Source organism: Pipistrellus hanaki, assembly GCF_964339955.1.
Source record: "Pipistrellus hanaki genome assembly, chromosome: 10".
Taxonomy (NCBI): Eukaryota; Metazoa; Chordata; class Mammalia; order Chiroptera; family Vespertilionidae; genus Pipistrellus; species Pipistrellus hanaki.
The window spans coordinates 862,921-889,014 of record NC_140512.1 but is presented as its reverse complement, the minus strand read 5'-3'; the positions used below and the strand labels follow the sequence as shown (position 1 = coordinate 889,014).

Sequence of the window (26,094 nt, the reverse complement as noted above, 5' to 3'; positions counted from 1 at the left end):
GGAGGAGGCTGGAGGATGGGACCAGGAGCACCCACCCTGCCTGCTGGCCGCCTGCTCAGGGCCGGGTCTCCCTCCGGGAGAGTGAGGGACACGGGCACCAGTGCTATGTGACATCGATGGTTCCTGAGACACGGGTCTGCCCCCGCCCTCACCTGCCGTCTGTGCTGTTTTTGTGGGATCATTTGTCCAAGGAACCTCATTGATTTATGGAAGGAGGATTTTGTTAAAGGGAAAACCGTACAACGGGCTCAGTCCAGCATCTGTGAATGAAGGAAATGCCGTTCAGAGGGGCTTTCAGCCTTGGCTTCCTGGAAAAAATAAAAGTCCACCCAAATGCCACCTTCACCCTCTGGGCTTCAGAAGCATTCTGCATAATTAAACAGCCTGGCTCAAACGGTGAAAAATCAAATGACCTGGAAGCTACAAAATACACTTAGATCATGATGTTTATTGATAATGAATATTGAGCATAGTTTCACAAAATTATTAGGTTTCAAGGCACGAAGGAGTCCCCGCCACACCATCTTCTCCTGGCACCGCTGGTCTGGCCTGGAGTCTCCTGGGTCTCCCTGAGGACAGAGGGGGACAGAGGGGGACAGAGGGGGACAGAGGAGGTCAGAGGAGGACAGAGGAAGGAGGACAGAGGGGGACAGAGGAGGTCAGAGGAGGACAGAGGGGGACAGAGGGGGACAGAGGGGGACAGAGGAGGACAGAGGGGGACAGAGGGGGACAGAGGGGGACAGAGGGGGACAGAGGAAGGAGGACAGAGGGGGACAGAGGGGGACAGAGGGGGACAGAGGAGGTCAGAGGAGGACAGAGGAGGACAGAGGGGGACAGAGGGGGACAGAGGAGGACAGAGGGGGACAGAGGGGGACAGAGGGGGACAGAGGGGGACAGAGGGGGACAGAGGGGGACAGAGGGGGACAGAGGGAGGAGGACAGAGGGGGACAGAGGGGGACAGAGGAGGACAGAGGAGGACAGAGGGGGGACAGAGGGGGACAGAGGAAGGAGGACAGAGGGGGACAGAGGGGGACAGAGGGGGACAGAGGAAGGAGGACAGAGGGGGACAGAGGGGGACAGAGGGGGACAGAGGAGGACAGAGGAGGACAGAGGGGGACAGAGGAGGAAGGACAGAGGGGGACAGAGGAGGACAGAGGGGGACAGAGGAGGACAGAGGAGGACAGAGGGGGACAGAGGGGGACAGAGGGGGACAGAGGGGGACAGAGGGGGACAGAGGGGGACAGAGGAAGGAGGACAGAGGGGGACAGAGGGGGACAGAGGAGGACAGAGGAGGACAGAGGGGGACAGAGGGGGACAGAGGGGGACAGAGGGGGACAGAGGGGGACAGAGGGGGACAGAGGAAGGAGGACAGAGGGGGACAGAGGGGGACAGAGGGGGACAGAGGAGGACAGAGGGGGACAGAGGGGAACAGAGGGGGACAGAGGGGGACAGAGGAGGACAGAGGGGGACAGAGGGGGACAGAGGGGGACAGAGGGGGACAGAGGAAGGAGGACAGAGGGGGACAGAGGGGGACAGAGGGGGACAGAGGAGGACAGAGGAGGACAGAGGGGGACAGAGGAGGAAGGACAGAGGGGGACAGAGGAGGACAGAGGGGGACAGAGGAGGACAGAGGAGGACAGAGGGGGACAGAGGGGGACAGAGGGGGACAGAGGGGGACAGAGGGGGACAGAGGGGGACAGAGGGGGACAGAGGAAGGAGGACAGAGGGGGACAGAGGGGGACAGAGGAGGACAGAGGAGGACAGAGGGGGACAGAGGGGGACAGAGGGGGACAGAGGGGGACAGAGGGGGACAGAGGGGGACAGAGGAAGGAGGACAGAGGGGGACAGAGGGGGACAGAGGGGGACAGAGGAGGACAGAGGGGGACAGAGGGGAACAGAGGGGGACAGAGGGGGACAGAGGAGGACAGAGGGGGACAGAGGGGGACAGAGGGGGACAGAGGGGGACAGAGGAAGGAGGACAGAGGGGGACAGAGGGGGACAGAGGGGGACAGAGGGGGACAGAGGGGGACAGAGGAAGGAGGACAGAGGGGGACAGAGGGGGACAGAGGGGGACAGAGGAGGACAGAGGGGGACAGAGGGGAACAGAGGGGGACAGAGGGGGACAGAGGAGGACAGAGGGGGACAGAGGGGGACAGAGGGGGACAGAGGGGGACAGAGGAAGGAGGACAGAGGGGACAGAGGGGGACAGAGGGGGACAGAGGAGGACAGAGGAGGACAGAGGGGGACAGAGGAGGACAGAGGAGGACAGAGGAGGAAGGACAGAGGGGGACAGAGGAGGACAGAGGAGGACAGAGGGGGACAGAGGAGGACAGAGGAGGACAGAGGGGGACAGAGGGGGACAGAGGAAGGAGGACAGAGGGGGACAGAGGAGGAAGGACAGAGGGGGACAGAGGAGGACAGAGGGGGTCAGAGGAGGACAGAGGAGGGAGGACAGAGGGGGACAGAGGAGGACAGAGGAGGGAGGACAGAGGAGGGAGGACAGAGGAGGGAGGACAGAGGGGGACAGAGGGGGACAGAGGGGGACAGAGGGGGACAGAGGGGGACAGAGGAGGACAGAGGAGGACAGAGGAGGGAGGACAGAGGAGGGAGGACAGAGGAGGGAGGACAGAGGGGGACAGAGGGGGACAGAGGGGGACAGAGGGGGACAGAGGGGGACAGAGGAGGGAGGACAGAGGGGGACAGAGGGGGACAGAGGGGGACAGAGGGGGACAGAGGGGGACAGAGGAGGGAGGACAGAGGGGGACAGAGGGGGACAGAGGGGGACAGAGGGGGACAGAGGAGGGAGGACAGAGGGGGACAGAGGGGGACAGAGGGGGACAGAGGGGGACAGAGGAGGGAGGACAGAGGGGGACAGAGGGGGACAGAGGGGGACAGAGGGGACAGAGGGGGACAGAGGGGGACAGAGGAGGGAGGACAGAGGAGGGAGGACAGAGGAGGGAGGACAGAGGAGGGAGGACAGAGGGGGACAGAGGGGGACAGAGGGGGACAGAGGGGGACAGAGGAGGGAGGACAGAGGGGGACAGAGGGGGACAGAGGGGGACAGAGGGGGACAGAGGGGGACAGAGGAGGGAGGACAGAGGGGGACAGAGGGGGACAGAGGGGGACAGAGGGGGACAGAGGGGGACAGAGGGGGACAGAGGAGGGAGGACAGAGGGGGACAGAGGGGGACAGAGGGGGACAGAGGGGGACAGAGGAGGGAGGACAGAGGGGGACAGAGGGGGACAGAGGGGGACAGAGGGGGACAGAGGGGGACAGAGGGGGACAGAGGAGGGAGGACAGAGGGGGACAGAGGGGGACAGAGGGGGACAGAGGGGGACAGAGGAGGGAGGACAGAGGAGGACAGAGGGGGACAGAGGAGGGAGGACAGAGGGGGACAGAGGGGGACAGAGGGGGACAGAGGGGGACAGAGGGGGACAGAGGGGGACAGAGGAGGGAGGACAGAGGAGGGAGGACAGAGGAGGGAGGACAGAGGAGGGAGGACAGAGGGGGACAGAGGGGGACAGAGGGGGACAGAGGGGGACAGAGGGGGTCAGAGGGTTGTGGTCCTGCGGCTCTGGAGGCTGGAGAAGGGAAGGTGATGGGGGGGGGGGGGCGGGGAGGGCCTGGTCCTGTGGGGCCTGCAGGCGCCTCTCCCTGGAAGTGAGGTTGTGAGCTTCCTTCTGGGAATCTTGAAGACCTGGTGTCTCCTGGATCAGAGTCTGAAAACAGCTGATTCGTCTGGACTGCAGACAGGAGTGGTAAGGAGAATGAGGAGCCGCACACAGGAGCACGGAGTGAGGGGGGCGTAGCCCTGGCCGGGTGGCTCGGTGGGTAGAGCACTGGCCTGCGGACTGAAGGGTCCCGGGTCGATTCTCATCCAGGGCCTGTGCCCAGCCCCGCTCTCCTCCGGGTCCAGGTCGAGGGGCAGCAGGAGCCGTGGAGAGAGGTGGGGCCTGTGCCCGAGGAGCCAGGCCGCAGCCGCTGCTGTGCACACAGGGGCCGGGGAGGGGCGGAGGGAGGAGGGGCTGCAGGGGGATCAGGCGGAGCAGGGAGCAGCCCCTCCCCCCCCAAGGCCTTTCAGAGAACACCTGCCCCCCAAGCCTGAACCCCTCGGGCTCACAGCCCATCAGGGAGGCCGAGGGCCAGGGAGCCGGACGCGGGTGGTTGGGGGTTTGTGCGTGGGGAGGGGGCACAGTGAGGACGGGGCGCAGGGGCGGGGGGAATGCCGAGGAGGAATCAGAGGAGAGAGCTCCTGGAGAGCAAGGGTGTGGGGGGGGAGGGGGAGGGGGGAGGGGAGGGGGAGAGGGGAAGAAGGCAGGGGGAGGGGGAAGGTGTTGGGAGGAGAGTGGGGGGGGGAAGAGGCGTGGCCATGTGGATGCCTACTGGAAGGGCTTCCAGGGCAGAGCAGACAGGAAGTGCCAAGGCCTTGAGGTGAGGATGAGCTGGAGTGGCCAGGAGGCCCATGTGCAGGGACCAGGTGGGCAGGGAGTCCCCATGGTTGGGACTCGGGTGGTGGCTGGTCCGGTGCGGGGCACATGGGATGGGCTCCCTTGTGGTGGCGTGCAGGCAGATGGTGGGGAGAGCAGATGTAACAAACTGCACTCCTCGTTTCTGTCCTCTGCTTCCTTTTTGCGGCAGATTAAGCTATTCGTTTAGGACAGAATCCTGAGAAAGGGGCACTAGGCCTCATAGTAGGGAAAAGTCCTATAGAATCAAATAGGTCTTGGTTTGAGCCGCAGCTCCATTTCCGGGGTAACTCGGTGATAACTTTCTTCTTGTTACATCGTCTGTGAAATGACAGCTCACCTGGCAGTGTTGTGGGAAGATTGACTAGTTAAAGTATAGACAGTGCCTTTTCCGGGCAAGCAACACAGAGGATTGGTCAGTATGTTGGTTTCCGCTCCCTAGGTAGCCTTGCAGGTGAATTTCATGTCTATTTACCTTCACAAGACCTTCTCTGCATCCTCAGCTCTTTACCTGGTCCATGCCATCAGTACAAATGCTTAATTACTAAAGAAAGAGTGAATGATGCATGGATGGGTGGATGGATGGATGAGCAGACAGGTGGGTGGGCAGGTGAATGGATAAGTAGATAAGTGGGTAGTTGGATGGGTGATTAGATAGATTGGTGGGTGGATAGGTGGATGGATGAGTATATTGGTGGGTGAATGGATGGATGAGTAGGTAAGTGGGTGGGTGGATGGATGGATGAATAGGTAAGTGGGTAGATGAATGGATGATTAGGTGGGTAGGTGGGTGGATGAATGGATGGATGAGTAGGTAAGTGGATGAGTGGATGGATGAATGAGTAGGGGTAAGTGGGTGGGTGAATGGATGAATGGATGGATGGATGGATGAGTAGATAGGTGGGTGAATGGATAGATGAGTAGATAAGTGGGTAGATGGATGGATGACTAGGTGGGGTGGGTGGATGGATGGATGGATGTGTAGGTAAGTGGGTGGGTGGATGGATGAGTAGGTAAGTGGGTGGGTGGATGGATGGATGGATGTGTAGGTAAGTGGGTGGGTGGATGGATGAGTAGGTAGTGGGTGAGTGGATGGATGGATGAGTAGGTAAGTGAGTGGGTGGGTGGATGGATGGATGAGTAGATAGGTAGGTGGGTGGGTGATGGATGAGTAGATACTGGTCTCCAGTTTGCTAGGATGTCCTTCCTCTGTGCTCTTCTAGCAACTTCCACCTACCTCTCTGACAGGCCATCACTTTATTTTGAAGTCTCATGGACTCTTTCTTCCTCAGTTCCATGAGCTGCTGCAGGGTTGCTAGCCAATGTCTTAGAATAGGTTCGGGGGGGGGGGGGGGCGGGGGGGGGAGGCAGGGGAAGAAGAAGAAGCTGGTGTTAGCACAGTATAAATTGTGAGTTTCTTAAAAGCAGTTGGGTACATAATTGAAAACTAATTGAATGTTCTAATCCATATGCATGAAAAACAATTTGCATTGCTTCATTATCTAAAAGCAAAATAAAGATGAGGATGTGGATGTGCTGGGGATGTGCGTGAGGAGCGTCCCTCTGAGAAGATTCACAGAAAGTACACTTAGCTCCTTAGGTCTCATAAATATAGTTTGGAAATACCCAGATTCTGCAATAACATATGTTTTGACATTGATTCAGATTAAGAAAAATTATATTAGAGTAGGTATATCCACATTGTAAATTATAACCTAGTTCCAATCTTAAGCTTGTTTCCCACAGACAAAGAAAAACAGACAGCTCGGCGTTCCAAGTAACTCGCATGGAGACCTCGGTGACTGTGAGGCTAGTGGTTCCAGAATCGTTCCTGTCTCCGAACAACAAGAGGAATGTCATGGGAGGAAATGAACACCTCCCCAGTATGTCTTCAATCTGGCCGAACCCTGTGCCGGACATTTTGACATAAACTTTGCTACTTAAATGAGGTGGAATTCAAATACTCATGCACTCTCTGCCAGTGCTCTCGCTTATTCTCCTGCTAAAGAGGCCCCTTAACCACAAAGTGAGACCCATCACTCCTTAACAGCGTGAACGCCCAGTGTTCTTACCGTCTGGTTTTCACTGTCCTTGATGAAAATGGTGTTCACAGGGAGGCTGGTTTCTGATACGATGGAGGAAGCAGGAACCAGATTTGCCTTCAAGTCTTAAACAACTGAAAAGAATGAGAAATGCCCACCTGGCCAGCATGCTAATGGATTGAGTGTCAACCTATGAACTAGGAGGTCACAGTTCAATTCCCCGTCAGGGCACAGGCCCGGGTTATGGGCTCCATCCCCAGTGTGGGGTGTGCAGGAGGCAGCCGGTCCATGGTTCTCTTTTATCATTAATGTTTTTCTCTCTCTCCCTTCCTCTCTGAAGTCAACAAAATTTATCTATATATATAAAAGCCTAAGCCGCCTTTACCACCAAACCATGCCCCCAGTCGTTCGAAGGACTGGAATGACCAGTGGACCAATGGCTATGATGCATACTAATCACCAGGGAGCAGATGCTCAATGCAGGAGCTGTCCCCTGGTGGTCAGTGTGCTCGCACAGCCAACCTCTCATGGCCCCTCCCCACTGCTGACCAGCCCCCCCTTCCCCCAATAGGCCTCCATTGCCGGTCAGGCTGAGGGATCCCCCAGTGCACCTCTAGTCTATACGAAAAGGTAATATGCTAATTAGACCCAATGTCTGATGTCCTTCCGGACAAAGCTGAGGCTGGAGAGACGCCCAGGTCCAGGTGCCAGAGGGAAGCAGCCAGTAGCCCGGGGGAGGAAGGCCTGCTCTTGCACGAATTTCATGCATCGGGCCTCTAGGATTTTAATAAAACAAAGAGAAGGAGAAGTCACGTCTGAAACAATGGTTCTCGGGTGAGAGACTCTGCTAGAGACGCCTGATGCCGGTCAGAGACGTGGAGCGGAGGGTGAGAGCGGCAGTCACGCCAGTGGCCCCCATTTCCAGCGAAAGAGGCACAACTTAGGAACAGGTCCTGATCCCAAGCCACTTCCCGCTGCCGCCCCGAGCGCCCAGCACTGCCTGCAGCAGGACCAGGGCTGGGGCCTAAAACCGGAGGAGCTACGGAGAGCAGGCTCCCCGGAGTGAAGCTGGCGCACTCGGAGGGGTGGGGCCCGCTGAGGCCATTCCATTCAAGGCTGGGCCAGGCCGTCTGCACGTGCTCTGTGCACCCCGGCGCCCTCTCCGAGGGCCTGAGCAAGACTCACTCACCACACTCGCCGGGGGCTCCGGGGGAGGAACCTGGGGGGAACGGAACCGCCTGGCTTCAGGGCGGGCTGGCGGGCAGCTCTCCGGGGCCAGCAGAAGCCACTGTCCCTGGCTGAGCGCTCCCCCACACTCCCCCCCACATGCACACACATGTACACACATGCACACACACAGCGTGCGGGCCCAGGGGCAGACAGATCTGAGTCTCCATTGACCTGCTCACACGGCTCTCCCTCAACCCGGTGATTCTCAGACCCCGGCCCCAGCCCTTCACAAGCTCTGCGGACTCCTTCCCGGGCTGGTCCACACGACGGGCCAGCCTGGACTCACCCGTCAGCTTCCCTAAAATCCTCCAAGTCCACAGCCCCCAGCGGCAGTAGCCACCTTGGTCCCCAGCACGCCCTCCCGGGTGCTCCCAGCCCCGCAGGCAGGTCAGTCACAGGGAACTATGGAGCTCTTACTGCTGCCTGCCGCCCCCCCGCCCCGCAGCTCAGAGCATACAGCTGCCCTCCCAGCAAGTGGAAACCGGTGTGCGGACACGCCTGATTGCTGTGGTCCTGCTCCCAGCACAGTGGCTGCGAGCCCTCTGTTCCTGCCGGCCGCACCCGCTGCCTTCCTGCCCCCGGAGGCAGGCCCCTGTCACGGCCACACCGACACCCACTCCCTCCTCCAGGCCCGGGCAGGCCCCTGTCACGGCCACACTGACACCCACTCCCTCCTCCAGGCCCGGGCAGGCCCCTGTCACGGCCACACTGACACCCACTCCCTTCTCCAGGCCCGGGCAGGCCCGGAGGAGCGGAGCCGACACAGCTAAGGGAAGCGCCATCAGCGGAGCCTTCTCGGCGGCGAGCCCAGGCAGGAGGCCTTGGCTTCCCGGTGACCCGCCCCGGGGCAGCCCTCTCTGAGGCGGGGAGTCCAGGCTCAGCTGGCTCTCAGCAGGCACGGTCTCACTTCCTTTATTGGTTCAACAGCAGCAGTACAGGATTACATCTCCCGTGGACGAGGGGCCGGTGGGCGGGAGGATCACACTCAGCTGCAGCTCCTCCGTCAGCCGTGGTGCGGCGGGCGCCCAGCTGTGCTCAGCAGACAGGCCTCCGAAGTGCTCCGGCCACTGGCGGCCGCTCCACGGAAGTGAAGGCGGCAGAGGCCTGAGTGTCACTCAGAGCGGACTGAGCAGTGTCAGCGCAGACGTGTCCCCCGGACATGGCCTCAGCGGGGGATGTGTGGCCTCCTCAGCGGGGACAGGAGGCCTCCTCAGCGGGGACAGGAGGCCTCCTCAGCGGGGACACGAGGCCTCAGCGGGAACGGGAGGCCTCAGCGGGGACGGGAGGCCTCAGCGGGGACGGGAGGCCTCAGCGGGGACACGAGGCCTCAGCGGGGACGGGAGGCCTCAGCGGGGACGGGAGGCCTCAGCGGGGACGGGAGGCCTCAGCGGGGACACGAGGCCTCAGCGGGGACAGGAGGCCTCAGCGGGGACGGGAGGCCTCAGCGGGGACACGAGGCCTCAGCGGGGACAGGAGGCCTCAGCGGGGACGGGAGGCCTCCTCAGCGGGGACGGGAGGCCTCAGCGGGGACGGGAGGCCTCAGCAGGGACGGGGGGCCTCAGCGGGGACACGAGGCCTCAGCGGGGACGGGAGGCCTCAGCGGGGACGGGAGGCCTCCTCAGCGGGGACGGGAGGCCTCAGCGGGGACGGGGGGCCTCAGCGGGGACGGGAGGCCTCAGCGGGGACGGGGGGCCTCCTCAGCGGGGACGGGAGGCCTCAGCGGGGACGGGGGGCCTCAGTGGGGACAGGAGGCCTCAGCGGGGACACGAGGCCTCAGCGGGGACGGGGGGCCTCCTCAGCGGGGACGGGAGGCCTCAGCGGGGACGGGGGGCCTCAGCGGGGACGGGAGGCCTCAGCGGGGACGGGAGGCCTCCTCAGCGGGGACGGGAGGCCTCAGCGGGGACGGGGGGCCTCAGTGGGGACAGGAGGCCTCCTCAGCGGGGACGGGAGGCCTCCTCAGCGGGGACGGGAGGCCTCAGCGGGGACGGGAGGCCTCAGCGGGGACGGGAGGCCTCAGCGGGGACACGAGGCCTCAGCGGGGACGGGAGGCCTCAGCGGGGACGGGAGGCCTCAGCGGGGACGGGAGGCCTCAGCGGGGACACGAGGCCTCAGCGGGGACACGAGGCCTCAGCGGGGACGGGAGGCCTCCTCAGCGGGGACGGGAGGCCTCCTCAGCGGGGACGGGAGGCCTCAGCGGGGACGGGAGGCCTCAGCGGGGACGGGGGGCCTCAGCGGGGACACGGGGCCTCAGCGGGGACGGGAGGCCTCAGCGGGGACGGGAGGCCTCAGCGGGGACGGGAGGCCTCAGCGGGGACGGGGGGCCTCAGCGGGGACGGGGGGGCCTCAGCGGGGACAGGAGGCCTCCTCAGCGGGGACAGGAGGCCTCAGCGGGGACGGGAGGCCTCCTCAGCAGGGACAGGAGGCCTCAGCGGGGACAGGAGGCCTCAGCGGGGACGGGAGGCCTCCTCAGCGGGGACGGGAGGCCTCAGCGGGGACGGGAGGCCTCAGCGGGGACAGGAGGCCTCAGTGGGGACGCGTGGCCCAGGGACTGCCTCAGAGGCCCGGTGTAGCGGTCAGCGCTCACACCTGAGGACGGACTGGGACAGCGCTCCGGGCTCAGAGGCTGTAAAGGCCGCGTGAATATCAGCGCTGTGCGCGGTGTAGCTGTGTGTGTCGCTGGCAGGCGGGTCAGTCACTGGGGGGACTTACTTAGAATTCAGGTCACAGGGCCCCCCCACGTCTCAGACCCACGGCCACTGGCCCGGGCCACCTGCCTTCGGACAAGCGCCAGGAGCTGCTGATGCCGCTGAAAACTACTGAGTTAAAGGGTTTAAAATGGTGACTACTGACCCAACTAAGAAAAAGAAAACGCATTTACATCCCATCGCTCTGTATACCCTAAAGTTATCCTCCGTGAAATTCTGATAAAACTTTTATAATCAATACAGATCACCACGTTCAAATCACTTAATTTTGTGAAAGCATGAATCCTTTTTACAGCATCTTTGAGATGAAAAGAAAGGCGATTTTTTCATGTCATGCCACATACCATCACCCAGTACAAGGGAAATGTCCTTTAACTCCCTGAATTCTCACTTAGACACGAGAGCTTACCCAGGAAAAAAGATGACAAATTAAAACAGAATCCTGGCCTGGTTACTGGACCTAGGCTGGGAGGGGGCGGGGCCTCAAGGCCTCACAGGCTGGGAAGGGGCGTGGCCTCGGGGGCCTCACAGGCTGGGGGCGTGGCCTCAGGGCCTCACAGACTGGGAGGGGCGTGGCCTCAGGGCCTCACAGGCTGGAAAGGGGCGTGGTCTCGGGCCTCGGGCTGGGAAGGGAAGGGAAGGGTGTGAGAGCCCTCTCTGGCCTCTCCAGCGCCCAGCCTCACCAAGGCGGTTCCCCTGCCCCCAGCTCACACAGGGATGCTGTGCTGGAGGAGCCGCCCAAGCCTTGGTTATTACTGACAGAGGTTAGAGTGGAAAATGCAGGGACAGGGCAGCCCCAGGCCTGGTGTCCCAGCTCCCTGCGCTGGCCTGAGGCCTGACGGGCTGGGAGTCTCCTTCCTCTGAAGCAGCGTCTTGGGCTCAGACAGGCAGGGGCGGTGGCTGGTGGCCCCGGGCGGGAGGCTCGGGAGGGGCTGGAGGAGCCGGCTGCTGCTCAGCAGCAAAATCCACAAACACCTGAAAGGAAGAGTGAGCGTGATTGTTAACCTGCAACAGTGGTCGGCAGACTCATTAGTCAGCAGAGCAGCAAACCGCGCTCACCAGCCGCTGTTTGCCCAACACTGGCCACGGGTTCCTGAATGTCCTAACAAGGAAGCCCTCCCACAGCTCCGCCCAGCTTTTCCTAAGCCTCCCCCTCCCTCCCCCTCCCAGACCCTCTCTCTCCCTCCTCCTTGACTCCCTCTCCCTCCCCCTCCTAGACCCTCTCTCTCCCTCCTCCCAGACCAGGGGTCCTCAAACTTTTTAAAGTGGGGGCCAGATCACGGTCCCTCAGAGAGCTGGAGGGCCGGACTATATGAACTACTAATCCCTACTGTAACACCTTGGCTGCGCTCACTGCCCAAAAAACCTGGCGGGCCGGATCAGACTCCCCTGGGGGCTGCATGTGGCCTGCGGGCCGTAGTTTGAAGACCCCTGTCCCAGACCCTCACTCCCTCCCCCCTCCCAGACCCTCTCTCTCCCACCCCTCTTACCCCTCCTAGGTCCCCCTAAGCAGGTAAAACCACTGAAAGCAAACCCCAGGGAGGATCACCCTCTGGGCAGGAAGGACTGGCTGTGAATTCTGGGCCGTCCAGCCTGGAGAACGAAGCTGTGGCTTATCTGACACCCCGACTCTCTTCCTACCCAAAGCGAGCGCCTGCTTCATTGCAGGGGCGTCCCGTGACTGGCAGGCGGGTCGGGGGACAGGAAGGCCCTCTCTTTACAGGGTGGGGGAGGCCCCGAGGCCCACACCCCTTCCCAGGTGGTAACTATGAGCAACGGCAGCCGAGGCCGGACCCGGTGCAGAGCCGACAGTAGCAGCCTCCGTCGCGCACCTGCTCCAGCGAGGCCGGGGCCAGGGCATAGTGGCGGATGCGTCCAGTGGCCTTGCTGTCCTCCAGCTCCTGCAGCAGGTCGGCCAGGCCGGCCCAGTCCGCGGGCACCTGGTACTCCAGCACGTTCGGGCGCCGCCCCTGCAACCAAACAGCTCACCTGGCACACGGCAGACAGCCCCCCGCAGCCGCCACCCCGGCCGCCGGGCGAGGTCCCCGTCCTGCCGCCCACGCGGGCGAGAGGCCCTTTCCCGCGAGGCGCACGGCTCACAGCAGCCCGCTCAGCTCCTCGGGCTCCCACCGGCCGCAGCCCCGGGCGCCACTGTCCGGCCACTGGACAGGTCCGGTGGCCCCGCGTGCTCTGCCTGGCAGACCTCCTCCATCACCACAGGAATCTGTGGTCACAGCGGCCGGTGGCCCCTCCTGGAGGCAGTGCAGGGGGGGTGCCAGCCCTGGAGCCAGGGGCCCGGGGCTGCCGCTGCTCAGGGTAGGCAGGCAAAGCTCAACCTGGACTGAGGCCGCAGGTCCCACCAGTCCGGCCGAGAGGCTGCAGGTGTGGGTGTGACCGCACTGTGTCCCCACGGGGAGGGGCTGTGGGTGTGACCGCACTGTGTCCCCACGGGGAGAGGCTGTGGGTGTGGGTGTGACCGCACTGTGTCCCCACGGGGAGAGGCTGTGGGTGTGGGTGTGACCGCACTGTGTCCCCACGGGGAGAGGTTGTGGGTGTAGGTGTGACCGCACTGTGTCCCCACGGGGAGAGGCTGTGGGTGTGGGTGTGGGAGCGGGGAAGCAGGCTGAGCCCTCAGTGCACGGAGGAGGCAGTGAGGGCCGCCATCTGTCCTGGATGGAGGGAGCCAGGCTACGAGCTGAGCCAGGACAGGGTGTGACTACAGTCTCCTGGGGCACCACCCTGGACCCACAGGGCGTCCCCTTTTCCGCGCCACCAGCTGCGGCCGGAGCAAGCGTCCCCGGTGGCGCCCTCCCGCAGACGGAGGCGCAGCAGCGGGTCCAGGCGCTACCTTGAGCCGGGCGCCGGGGAAGCGGCGCTGCAGGCGCTCGGAGAGCTGGTGCTGACTTCCTCCAGCGCTGAGCCCCACGCGGACGGTGTAGCCGGCCCCGAACCTGAGCGGTGCACAGGGACAGCGCGTTACTGCTCGGGACCCAGACGGCACCTTAGAGCCCACGCCCCGGAGGCAGGAAGAGAAGCAACCATGGCAAATGCTGGGGTCGAGGACGCTCAAAACACATTCAGGCCCGGCCAGCGTGGCTCAGTGGTGAGCACTGACCTAGGAACCAGGAGGTCACAGTTAGATTCCCAGCAAGGCACATGCCCGGGGGTGAGATCAATCTCCAGTGTGGGGTGGGCAGGAGGCAGCCCATCAGTGCTTCAGTCTCATCACTGATATTTCTGTGTCTCTCTGCCTCTCCCTTCCTCTCTGAAAGCAATAATAAAATATATTTAAAATATATCTATATATATAAAAGGCTAAACCGTATGTTCATCCAACCAACCAGCCGGCTGGTACATATGACACGCACTAGTAATTTAATTTTGCATTTTAATTTTATAATGCTATGTTATATATACTATCTTGACATGTAATTTTTTTGCAATGATGTAATTACCACATGAATCTTTCTTCTAATTAATTTCCTTTCTATATGCACGGATCCATGCACCGGGTCACTAGGTCACTAGCATATATATATATATATATATATATATATATATATTCAGAAATTAATTATAGCCCAGTTATGTAGTTTGCTCTAATTCAACTTATATTGACACCGAAACGAAGTTAATCTTAAAAACCACCAAACCCTGGAAGCAACACCCAGAGAGGTGGGAGCTGAGCTACAGGAGCCCCCCGTCCTCCTCCCCCTCCCACTCCACCCCCGGCTTCAGGGCTGTCAGGGCCGCAGGGACTGAGGTGGGCCGGGAAGGACAGAGGGTGAGGGAAGGAAAGCAATCAGCCAGCAATCCCCCCCCCCCGCCCCGTGAGACCACCAACCCCAGGAGCCTCTGTGGCCCCAGGGAGGGCAGCCCTCAGCTTCACCTTCAAACGGGAGCACCCATGGCATCTGGCTCCTGCCCTCCCACCAGGGGCGGCTTCCGAGGCCAGGGGCACGGGCACAGCCTTGCGGGACAGCCTGTCCATCTTCATCTCGGCTCTGCCATGGCATGCCAGCCCTCCCGGGGCCCACAGTGGCCTGTCCCCCGGGAAGGACACAGCAGGGGCAGCGGGGAGGCCGGGCCCCGAGCTGAGGCCATCACCCCCTCCCCCCCGGGCCTTCACCTCCTTCCGGCGGGAGCCCCGGGCCGGGCTGGCGGGAGAAGCGGACGTACCGGTCCCTGATGTGCTGGGGGGTGCCCAGGCACCGGAAGCTGCCGTCCACCATGATGGCGAGCCTCGTGCAGAGGGCCTCGCACTCCTCCATGCTGCAGGGAGGAGGGAGCACGTCAGCAAGGCCGCGAGATGCTGGCCCGCAGGTCATAGGTCAGCCAGCCCACAGGTCACAGGTCAGCCAGCCTGCAGGTCATAGGTCAGCCGGCACCCACAGGTCATAGGTCAGCCGGCCCCCAGTCAGCATCACAGGGAGCGCCTCTCAGTGGTGGGCACTGACCCCACAATAACCACCGCCTGAGCGTTTCCAGCCCAGGAAGCGAGGTGCGATCAGCGAGAGCCTTCCAGCAGCAGCACCAGTGCAGCGCAGGGAGGAGCCTCCACAGCGGAGACATTTATGGAAAGAAACGAGTTTACTAAGGACTTAAATGAAGACTTCAACCAATGGAGAGAGGCATTAAAAAAAGGAAAAGGACAGATATGTTTATAGTGAGAAATCATACAAAATTATTGTAATACAAATATTATTGGTAACTTTAAGTGTTAAATATGGTAAGCATAAACATTAAATGTGATTAGTAAATAAACTGTAATAAAAAGTTTACTATATCCTATATAATAAAGAGGTAATATGCAAATTGACTCTCATGCCCTCACAAGATGGCTGCCTACGACCAGGCTGGCAGGGGGTTAGTGAGGGATGACCAAACAACTAAACAGCAGGCTGTGTGGGGTGACCTTGGACCAAGCAGGCAGAAGCCCCGGAGGGCCCAGCTCGGTGACCTTGGGCCACGCAGACCCTGGGTGCGGATTCCAGCTGTGCCCCGCGCTGGCCGTGGGTCAGCGGAGGGCCCCGGCTCACCTGTGCGAGGTCAGCACCACGGCGCAGCCCTCCCGAACCTCCTCGGTGATCGCCTCCCACAGGGACCGCTTCGAGCGGGGGTCCATCCCGGAGCTGGGCTCGTCCTGAGGGAGGAGCAGCGATGGGCCAGGGGCCGGCCACGAGGAGCCCGCTCCGGCTCCGGCTCCGGCTCCGGCTCCGGCTCCAGGGCCGCTGTCCGAGCCGCCGCCCCGTGTTCCCCACAGCACCCCGTGCCAGCTCCTCGGCGCGGGGCAGAGGGGTGAGCACCCTCGGCTGCGACAAGGTCTCAGAGCAGACACTGAGGAGCCCGTCTGGGGCAGGAAGAGGCTCCACTTGCTCAGAACGTCCAGTCCGGCCACTTCCTGGCGCCTGGCTGACGTGCCGAGAGAGCATCTCTGCCATGAGGCCGGGAGCCCCGCACAGGAGCCCCAGAGCTCAGGCTGCCTTCCCCGGGCGGGCGGGCAGGGAGGGTTAGACAGCGCCCCCCTGTGGTCAGGGCGCCGGCCTCCCCCAGACTGGGCAGCAGGGGCCGCAGCCAGCGCAGCACAGCCATGTGCGGGGACGGTGACACCTGACTTCCTGTCAGACCGCAGCCGGGCACAGGCCCCAGGATCCCGCTCGGTCTGTGGCCGGGACGGGAAAGGCGGCCGCTGGGCAGAGGACAACAGGCGGGTTTTAGCTCCCCGTGAATTTGGGTTTAAATCTGTTCTTCATATACAGTCTACTGGATCTCCCATTGGCTGAGTGAAAGGGACCATCGAGGAATAAACGTCACTTCTGTAAACTCCCGGGGACCGTCCGGCTGGGGGACCTGGCCCCTGAAGTCACTCCAGCCGCCTGGCAGGCAGCGAGGACGCGCCCCTGGGCCTGGAGGCCGAGCCTGGACCCCACTCACCAGCAGGAGGAGGTGGGGCTTGCCCAGCAGGGCCAGGGCTGCAGACAGCTTCCGCCTGGTGCCCCCGCTGTAGGTGGCCACCGGCTGGTCCACGTGGGCCTCCAGGTGTAAGCGCCTCACCAGGTCCCCGGCCACCTGCAGGAGGGAGCCTGACAGCCACCACAGCCCAGTCCCCGCCTCCTCCCTCTGGTGAGAAAGAACAGACCGGGCTCACGGGGGCTCCGGGGGCAGGGCGGGGGCGGGCTCCGGGCCTGTGCGCCCTCAGAGGGCTGGGCCGAAGCCCAGGGAGCCGGTGCAGTGGAACCGGACAGACAGCCTTGAGGGCAGACAGGAGCAGCCCACCATGAGGGCGGACTGGGCGTCTCGGGAGCAGAGGTGTCACTGGGCCTTTCGCGGTCCCGGCCTCACCTGGGGCACGCGGGGCCCTGGGACGCCCCGCAGGCGGCAGTAGTAGCGCAGGTGCTCCCAGCCCGTCAGCGGCCCGTCCAGCGCGTCCTGCTGCGGACAGTAGCCCACACGCACGCCGGCCGCTCCCGCCGCGAACAGAGGCACGGCCTCCCTGCCGGGAGAGGCGTCAGCGAGCCCCCGGACAGGACAGGCTGCCTGGGCTCCGGGAGGGCGCCCACGGCGTCTGCCAACGGGAGGCACTCGCAGCAGCTGCGGTCAGACCGCGGCCACGGCCACGTGTGCTACGGGCACCGTGAGTGAGGCTGAGCCTGGCCACCGTGTCTCCGCACAGACCGTTCACAGGACCCTGGCTCATCGGCGACTGAACACCGTGTGGTGTCCGGCTTTACATTAACCCATTGAACTGGGAGGAGCCTGCTCCCTGCGCGGGAACCTTACAGGCAGGAGCGCCAAGAGGACGGTGTGGGATCACATGCTTCGTCCGGAGACATGCCGTGAGCTGCGTGGGCAGGAAGGCACGCACACTGAGTGCTTAACCCTCCACTGTGCCCTAATCACCCGTTTAATTCCCTGAATACAATGTACAATCCGCATTACACATCATCAAGGTTGGAACTATAATGAATGCAAGGAGCTTTGTTACAATTAAATAGTTGCACAGACATGCAGCGAGTAGGGGATTATGGATTGTGCATTCATGGCTGCTTCTGAGAGCAGCGATTTGAATTTCATTTCCCAATTATTTTAGAAACGATGGATCGAGATTACAAAGGAGACAGCCTCCCAGGGATGAGAAAATAAACCATCTATTTTTGTTTCCTTTTGAATTCTGATTATTTTGTCCTTTTGTACTTGTACACAGAGAAGTTACAAAACAAAAACCAAAACACCACCCAATCACCAGAGCACCGTCTGACTCCCACGACAGCAGGGAAACCGACAGCACAGCCTGAGGCTTCGGTGCCACAGCAGCTTCGCCTCCACACGGCCACCGGGTCTGCAGCACGGCTCATCCACACACACCACACGCTCCCTCGACAAACCCTGCTTACAGTTCTTGCACACCGTTAGTTTGAAACATTGACTTGTTTCCACTGATATGGACTAACCTAAGTGTAACTGTATCCCCTGCCTGCGAGCAGCAATAGTGTTACAGCTGGGAGCCAATGGGCAACACTGTTACAGCCAGGAGCCAATAGGCAACACCGTTACAGCCGGGAGCCAATAGGCAACACCGTTACAGCCGGGAGCCAATGGGCAACACCGTTACAGCCGGGAGCCAATAGGGAGATGACGGGGAATGGAGGCCGAGGGAGAGAGAAAATGGTCTCCTCCGTACGGAGAAGCGCACGGCCCTCTGGGTAGGACATGGGGATGGTGAAGACATTGTAGAGGCAGATTTATCCAGGTCTGCAGCCCCTCAGTCCCGGGGATCTGAAGCTGAACTGGCCGGTGAAGGCAGAAGGGCCAGTCTCCCACACACCCCACCACCTGCGCCTCTGGAGGCCCCTGCCCTCCCCACTGCCGCCTGCGCCTGCGGATCCTGCTCCGGGGGCTCCCGGAGGCTCCGCCCCGAGGAGGGAGTGAGGACTCACATGGGGAGCAGACCTGGTGCCCGGACCCGGCGTCGGACCCCGGGCTCCGGGAGGCTCCGCCCCGAGGAGGGAGGGAGGACATGAGGAGCAGACCGAGTGCCCGACCCCGGCGTTGGGCCCCTGGCTCCAGGGTTGGTCCCGCCAGGAAGTGGGGGGGGGGGGGGGGGGGGAGGGGCCTCTCACCCCATGGGCGTCCTGACCACGGCGTGCCCTGCGCTCGGGGCCTCGTCCCCGCTCAGCATCTTGAACGTGGTGCTCTTCCCGGCCCCGTTCACGCCCAGGAGCCCGAAGCACTGAGGAGGGAGAGGACAGTCCGTCACAGGGCACCCCACCGAGCGGCCCCGGGCCATCTGCGCTGTGAAGCAGCCTCTGCACAAAGCGGCCAGTGGGTCCTGACAGGCCCGCGGCGTCCGGGAGGAAACCACTACACGGACCCCGTGTGCAAGCTCAGGGCCACACGATGCCACCCAGCGGCGCCCAGTGTCTCCCTCAGGCATTAGTATGTTGTAAGGCACAGCATCAGACCACTGCCACCTCCCCTTCGTGACTGCCCCCCATCACTGCCCCCCTCCCCCCTCGTCATCACTGTCCCCATCACTGCCCCCATCACTGTCCCCCCCCTCCCCCACTGGCGCCTCCAGGCCTCCTCTCTGACTCCCAGCACCCAGCCAGCTCTTGGCTCGGCCATGTCCTATGTCACATCAGCCACGAAGGCAGAAGGACCAGTCCCATTTCCTGCCCGGATGAGTGACAGGGAGACAGCCAGCAAACACCCCACCATCTGCTGCCTGCAAGGTCCCTGCACATGACAATCCTCTTTCTCCTGCACCGGGTCCTCCCCGGCATCTGGGCCCGGCCTGAGCACCCCGCTAGTGAGTCAACATGGCGGCTCTGGGTCTGGTCCCCCTCCCTGTGAGGTGCGCATTCCTGAGGGCGACCTTCTGTCTGCAGCTCCAGGGCTCCTGCCTCCCAGATCTCAGACTCTGTCTGTGGGCTCTGCTATCCGGGGACTGACAGCGTCCCGTTGGGTGTCCGTGGCTCCGAGTTCACACGTGACCTCACCTCCCCGCTCCGCAGGCCCAGGGTCACTCGGACACGCAGACCCCCCTCCCCCTCCACAGGGTCACAGGGTCACACAGGGACACCGGCCCTCACCTCCCCGCTCCGCAGGCCCAGGGTCACGTCCCGCACAGCCGGCCGGCCGCGCCCGTAGCTCTTGCTGAGGTTGCAGAGCACCAGCAGGTCCCCGCCGGTTCTCCCCTTCAGCACCCGCGCCTGCTCCGCCTCCACGTCCACGTCCCCACAGGCCGTGACGGTGCCCTGGACGGCCGAGCGCCTCCTGGAGGAGAGAGCCCGTCACCCACACCAGACCTGGGACCCGGGACCCGGGACCCGGGACCCGGGACGGGACGGGCACCGGAGAGGGGAGGGGGCAGATGTCCCTACGAGGAGGCCTGGAGACGGAGACGGGGCGGCAGCTCGCTGCGCTGGTCCCATCATGGCCGCCGGCGTCCCCAGGAGGGAAGGTGACACGCGTGCCCAAGAGACAGCGGGCAGACACCCCGAGCCCCTGGCTGCAGGGACACCCGCGACTCGCACTGAGGGCGGAAGGTCCCGCGGACGCCTTCGGGCCCTGGCTGCACACACAGGCCCACGGCCGTGGTCACACGCCCGTCCGTGCGAGGAGCATGGCGGACTGAGCCCAAGCACTCGCACAGCCGCTCCTGCGTTCACTGTGTCGTCAGGTGGATGAGATTCACCTGCACCTGAGCTGCTCCCTCCTGGCTCCTCCTCCTGATGGTCAATGGGTGTGTGACCGGGAATCTCCAATCCCATGAGCTGCACTGGGCAACCCAACTCACCAACCCTGGGTCCCCCCCGGAGGTGCGGTGTCAGAACATGACCCATTGTCAGCGGAGGGGCTGGGCACAGGGGACGCGGGCTCTGTATCCATTTGGCAATTTCCTGTGTCTTCCACTGCTTTAAAGTGCCGGGTGTTTAAATAAAATAAACTCTCCGTGGCCAGCCCTGCTGCCGAGCTCCTCTCCTTGTACTGTGTGTCCGTCTCTGAAGCCCATGGAGAGATCACACTACTCCGCGGACAGCACGGCTGCTGAGAAGCATCGGGCCCGGGGAGTGGCCCGCACACAGAGCCATGTGTGCAGCCGGGCGGGGAGGGGCGGGGCGAGGGGATGGTGGCTGCAGAGGGCCTGAGAGGCTGACAGCACGCGGTCCGGGGAAGGGACACGCCTGTCCAGTTGGTGAAAATCCATCAGGTTCTGCAGGTGCCTTTAGACTGCTCTCCCCCTGCCCCGGGCCCTGCTCCCGGCCTCCTAGGAGCCTCTCTCCACCAGGAACTGCCTCCTTCCTTGCCTCCTGCTACAGGACCCGCCACAAGCCGCCAGCGTGCTGGCCTCTGTCACCCGTCACCCCACAGCAGACAGAGGGCTGGGCGCGGGCAGAGGGAAACTCCTGGGATGAGAGCGCCCGGGAGCGGAGGTCTCTCACACAGTCCTTCTTTGTGTCCGTGACGCGCCGGCCCAAACCGCAGGGACCGTGAGCCCGCCCACCAGGTGCGGGTCGGACGTGGTCCGTCTGCACCTCCGGGAGGGAACACCCCCCCCCCCCCCCCCCCCCGCCCCGGCTCTGCGCTGGCGCCGAGGCGCACGCCGGTACCTGGCCCTCCGCACCACGTCCCCGTGCAGGAGCAGCCGCAGCAGCAGCAGCGCCGTGCCCTGCGCGGCCAGCTGCACGAAGACCCAGCCCAGGAAGCTCATGCGGAAGGGACTGGCGTAGGTGTCCACACCCAGGCCGCGGGTCAGGTCAAACTGGATCTGGTTGTAGCAGAGCTCGATCAGGCCCTGGCCCAGGCAGAACTGGGGGAACAGCGTGAAGACCCACTTGAGGACCTCGTAGATGGCCTGCAGGTTCTGGAGGAGAGGAACGAGCCAGCTTGGTGCTCCCGCCACACCAGCTCTCCTGCGGCCCCCCTGCCCGGTCCCCCCCACCGGGTCCCCGCCTGTCACACCCTGCGGCCGGCGCAGCGGACTGTCCACTCCAAGCCTGGTCTGAGGACCCACTGGCTGGGTGGGACCCCATGGGCCGGGTCTCCCTGTCGGAGAGTGTCTCTCCCATGCTGCCCCCCCCCGCCGCCCCCCACTGGTCAGGGAGGGAGCTCAGGTGTCTCCCGGGCTCATGCTGGAGGGGATTCTCAGGATGAGCGTCCCCGAGTCACCAGGCCTGGCCGGTGGGCTCGGGAGATTCAGACTCAGAGCTGGTACGGAAAGGACCGAGGACTTCCGGGTCTGCTGGGCTGACATGAACGCATTCCTCCTGTGAGGAGGACGTGGGCTGGGCAGTCAGGGCAGGACGTATGGACTGAGTGTGTCCGCCCTGATACCACACGGGAGGCCCGGACCCTGCGATGGCACCGGGGCGGGCGGGGAGGTGCCTGGGTCTGGTGAATCTGGGCCCACCTGGGCGCCGGTGACGACGGCCAGCAGCCGGGGCATGGTGGTCATGAGCAGCGTGCAGAGGCCCAGCACGAAGTGCAGCGAGACGTAGGCGATGAAGGCGCCGTCGGCGCTGGGGAAGAGCCGGGACGTCAGGTACATGCCTGGGAGGGTCGCGTACCTGAAAGTCAGGGCCGGTGCTCACTTCCTGCCTATGTGCACGGAGCGGGGCGGCCCCGCCTTCCACACCCAGCGTCTCCTGGCTCCAGGGGCCTGGCACCCCCGGCTCGGCCCTCGGCCCCGCAGCGCCCCCGTGGAAGCGGCCTCCTCGCTAGAAGGGAGCCAGGAGCACGGGGTCAGGGCAGCTCAGCCACCGGCTCCCGGCAGGAAGCGGGCCCAGGCTGAGCGGCCGCGAGGCTGCCACGTCACACACCCGAACAGCACCAGCAGGAGGACGGTGGCCGCCAGGTTCTCGCGGAAGGTGAAGGCCGGCAATCCGAAGGCCACGACCACGGCGACACACAGGCCAACGGAGACCAAGTAGAAGAGCTGGGGAGACAAGGGGCGGCCGTGGGGCGCGCGCGCGCGTGCGCGCGCGCGCACACACACACACGCACACACACACGCACACGCACACACACACACACACACACACTCCCGCCAGGCTGCAGGGTCCCGCAGTGCCTTTGTGGTGCCGCTGCAGGCTCCGAGGCCGCTGGCCTGTCCCCGGGTGTGTGTGTCCAGGCCCCGCGCCCCGTGTCCTGGAGATGGACCTGAGCTGACGAAGGCCGGACCAAGGCCACTGCGGCCGGTGTCCCCCAGGAAGAGGAGAGGACACGGAGGCACAGGGCGGCCATGGGGACACCGTCAAGGCAGGGCCTCGGGGTCCCAGAGGCGCGGCCCCTGGGCCTATCCTCTGCCCGTCTCTCTGGAGAGCCGTGGTCACCGCATGCGACACGGGGACAGGAGGGAGCAGGCCTGGGCAGTGGCCCTGCTGAGTGGATGTGGATCGGGGTGGCTGGGTCCTCTCCTGATCAGTGTCCCTCAGTCTGGGTTGAGACCTTTCTCGTCTGGGCTGAGACCTCAGACTTCCCCGGGCTGAGTGTGCGGACAGTCCCCCAGCCGGGCAGCCCTGAGGCATTCTGGGAAGCGTCCCTGTCCCAGCCCAGGCGTCGGTCACACACCCGCCGGAAAGGTTGAGGCCGCGGTGCTGAGGCACAGACATGCTCAATGGGCCCTGTCGGCTGAGCTCCACGCCGGGGCCGAGGCAGGAGCTGCCAGGAGCCCCGGTGACAACAGGACTTCACCGAAACGCTCTGCCAGTGAAATGATCCTGCTGTGTCAGTCTGAGGTGGCCAGCCCCCAAATATAACCACACACGTGTGTGCGTGCATACACATGTGTGCACACCTACATACACACATGTGTGTGCACTCAACACACCCGCACGCACACACGCGCACGCGCGCACACACATGAACATGTCACATGCAGGCGGAGACTGGGAAGTGCCCGGCGTACCATGTCGTACAGGAAGTGGGAGAGCCAGTAGGCCCCGTAGCCCAGGCCGCTCAGGTGCTGCAGCCGCTTGGCCCCGCTCACCCGGTCCCTGACCGCGGAGCTGCCGATGGCGGCGGCCAGCACCGAGACGCCCAGCACGATGCAGAGGGCCACGCCGCACTGCCGGACGCTCTCCAGGCTGCGGGCGACAGCAGCTCGTCAGGGGCGCAGAGCGGGCCTCTGCCTGGCCGGGCCGGTGGTGGGGGACACACTGTGGAAACTCGGCAGCGGGCACTGCGCCCAGCACAGGGCATAGCCGAGGAGGCGAAGCGAAGGGGCTTCCCGGGCTGCTCCTGACACTGAACCCGGCCCAGTTACAGTGAGAGGCGCCCCCGAGTGGCCGCTGCAGGGCTGTGGCTAAGACTGAGGCTGGCCCCGCAGACAGCAGCCCCAGGAGCGGGGCAGGGGCAGCTAGCGGTCACCAAAGCCACGTGCCCACCCTGCACATGCAGAGCAGCATCAGCCCAGGTCACCCCGAGATCCCATCCCACAGCCGCCCACCCAGTCGCCCCTCAGCTCACATCTTGTCCTCGTTCAGCAGGGCCCCTCCGTACGGGTGGCTGTAGAGCGTGATTCCTGCGGGAGACGGAAGGTGAGCCGGGCCTCCCCTGCACGGCGGCGGGAGCCGAGCCCAGGCCTCTGTGCCCAGGGGGGCTCCTGTGGGCTCTGCCCAGGCCCGGGCACCGGTGCCGACCTCCCTGCCCGAGGTCCCGGTGATGGCAGAGCCCGGCCCGCAGGGAGAGCCTGGAGCGCCCAGCCCCTAAGGCCAGCCCCTAAGGCCAGCCCCGCTGGCGAGAGCCCTCCGTCCCCGCATCCCCGCACAGGAGGCCAGCCCCGAGGAGGAGCCTGTGAGGACCCGACAGGAGCAGGGCCTGCGACCCCGTGTGAGTGCTGACCGCTCGCCCCGCCTCAGGCTCCGCCCAGCGCGCTGCGGGCTGGCTTCTGCGCGGGGCTCACCGTACTGTGTCCAGCCCTCACCGTACTGTGTCCAGCCCTCACCGTACTGTGTCCAGCCCTCACCGTACTGTGTCCAGCCCTCACCGTACTGTGTCCAGCCCTCACCGTACTGTGTCCAGCCCTCACCGTACTGTGTCCAGCCCTCACCGTACTGTGTCCAGCCCTCACCGTACTGTGTCCAGCCCTCACCGTACTGTGTCCAGCCCTCACCGTACTGTGTGTCCAGCCCTCACCGTACTGTGTCCAGCCCTCACCGTACTGTGTGTCCAGCCCTCACCGTACTGTGTGTCCAGCCCTCACCGTACTGTGTCCAGTCCTCGGCCGGTGGCAGCAGCCTCCACAGGAGCAGGTTGCTCAGGTGGTTCAGGTAGGCAGGGAGGGCGTGGAAGGCCTTCTGGCTGTACCACACCTGGGAGGGAGGACACTCAGGCGGGGAGGGGGCGGGAGGCCTGCTGGCTGTACCACACCTGGGAGGGAGGACACTCAGGCGGGGAGGGCGTGGGAGGCCTGCTGGCTGTACCACACCTGGGAGGGAGGACACTCAGGCGGGGAGGGGGCGGGAGGCCTTCTGGCTGTACCAGACCTGGGAGGGAGGACACTCAGGCGGGGAGGGGGCGGGAGGCCTGCTGGCTGTACCACACCTGGGAGGGAGGACACTCAGGCGGGGAGGGGGCGGGAGGCCTGCTGGCTGTACCACACCTGGGAGGGAGGACACTCAGGCGCCCCGCCCTCCGCTCCTCAGCTCTTCTCAGACCGAGGCCACGCGTGTCCCTCTGCCTCGCGGGACCCGAACGCTCGCCTCAGAGCCGTGCCCGAGCACAGCTGACCGTGAGCGGTGAGCGCCCGTCTGCTAATTTCACATTTATCTCAAGCATGTAATTCACAGCTAAAAATAGATTAATTTCCCCAGAACAAACGTGAATGTTGCTCTATAATTGTATTCTCACAGAGAGGAAAAAACTAAAGCCATCATTTTTTCTTTCTCGGCTGGTAAGCTAATGAAATTTGACCTGCAAATTAAAAGTGGGGAAAATGACTAAAAAAAGATTACTTTCAAATTAATAACCGAATGTGGAACATTGTTTCTTAAAACAAAGGGAGCTGAGCATCTGCTGAGCGTGAGAGTGACGCCGGGGAAGGGAGGGGACAGACGGGCGACGTTATGGCACTGAGCACCAGGTAACATAAGCTGTGCCAGCTGAGCCATCAGTATCAGTGTCTCCAAATGTTCCTGTTTAAGAGAATTTCAGAACAACCTCCAGAGAAGGTGGTGAGTGTCTTGAAGAAGTTAGGGCATCGCCCGGGCTGGTGCTCCCCAGCGGCTGAGCGCCCCCGGCACCGAAAGGTCACAGTTCGATTCTGGGTCAGGCACGTGCCTGGCTGCAGGCTTGGTCCCTGGCAGGGGGCAGCCTATGATGTTCCCCTCACACATCAATGCTGCGCTCTCCTTCTCCCTTCCTCTCTTTCCGAAAATAAATAAAAAACATTTTCTTAAAAAAGAAGAAGGAGGAGGAGGAGGAGGAAGGACATCAACCTGTGCCCCCAGGTGAGCGCTCCTGTGAGGCCCTCCTCCAGGCCCTCGGGGCTGTGCTCCCTCACAGAGACAGGCCTGCCCTCTCCCGCCCCGTTCCAGACGCAGGAAAGACACTGTGGCGTGTCCTCTGGGGCATCTGAGATCTTGCTTCCCAGCAGGTTGTCAGTTGGGCTCAAATAAACTCATAAAAATTCTCTGCAGGAAATTTAAA

General features: G+C 63.2%; 1 protein-coding gene across 1 annotated transcript in view; it reads right to left on the bottom strand.

Annotated features, from left to right (window-relative positions):
• Positions 1-11,208: 11,208 nt before the first annotated feature.
• The window catches only part of LOC311629317 (ATP-binding cassette sub-family A member 13-like), a gene marked incomplete at its 5' end in the record, with an annotated part of 69,728 nt that continues 54,842 nt past the window's right edge, over positions 11,209-26,094 (bottom strand). Inside the window, 15 exons of the mRNA XM_084897296.1 lie at positions 11,209-11,418; positions 12,276-12,413; positions 13,292-13,394; positions 14,623-14,715; positions 15,483-15,586; positions 16,378-16,512; positions 16,786-16,936; positions 18,564-18,673; positions 19,536-19,719; positions 21,057-21,310; positions 21,857-22,013; positions 22,266-22,381; positions 23,354-23,531; positions 23,914-23,968; positions 24,650-24,758. Coding sequence (XP_084753422.1) covers positions 11,323-11,418; positions 12,276-12,413; positions 13,292-13,394; positions 14,623-14,715; positions 15,483-15,586; positions 16,378-16,512; positions 16,786-16,936; positions 18,564-18,673; positions 19,536-19,719; positions 21,057-21,310; positions 21,857-22,013; positions 22,266-22,381; positions 23,354-23,531; positions 23,914-23,968; positions 24,650-24,758 — 1,983 coding nt within the window. The 3' untranslated portion in view covers positions 11,209-11,322. The remainder of the gene's footprint in view (positions 11,419-12,275; positions 12,414-13,291; positions 13,395-14,622; positions 14,716-15,482; positions 15,587-16,377; positions 16,513-16,785; positions 16,937-18,563; positions 18,674-19,535; positions 19,720-21,056; positions 21,311-21,856; positions 22,014-22,265; positions 22,382-23,353; positions 23,532-23,913; positions 23,969-24,649; positions 24,759-26,094) is intronic.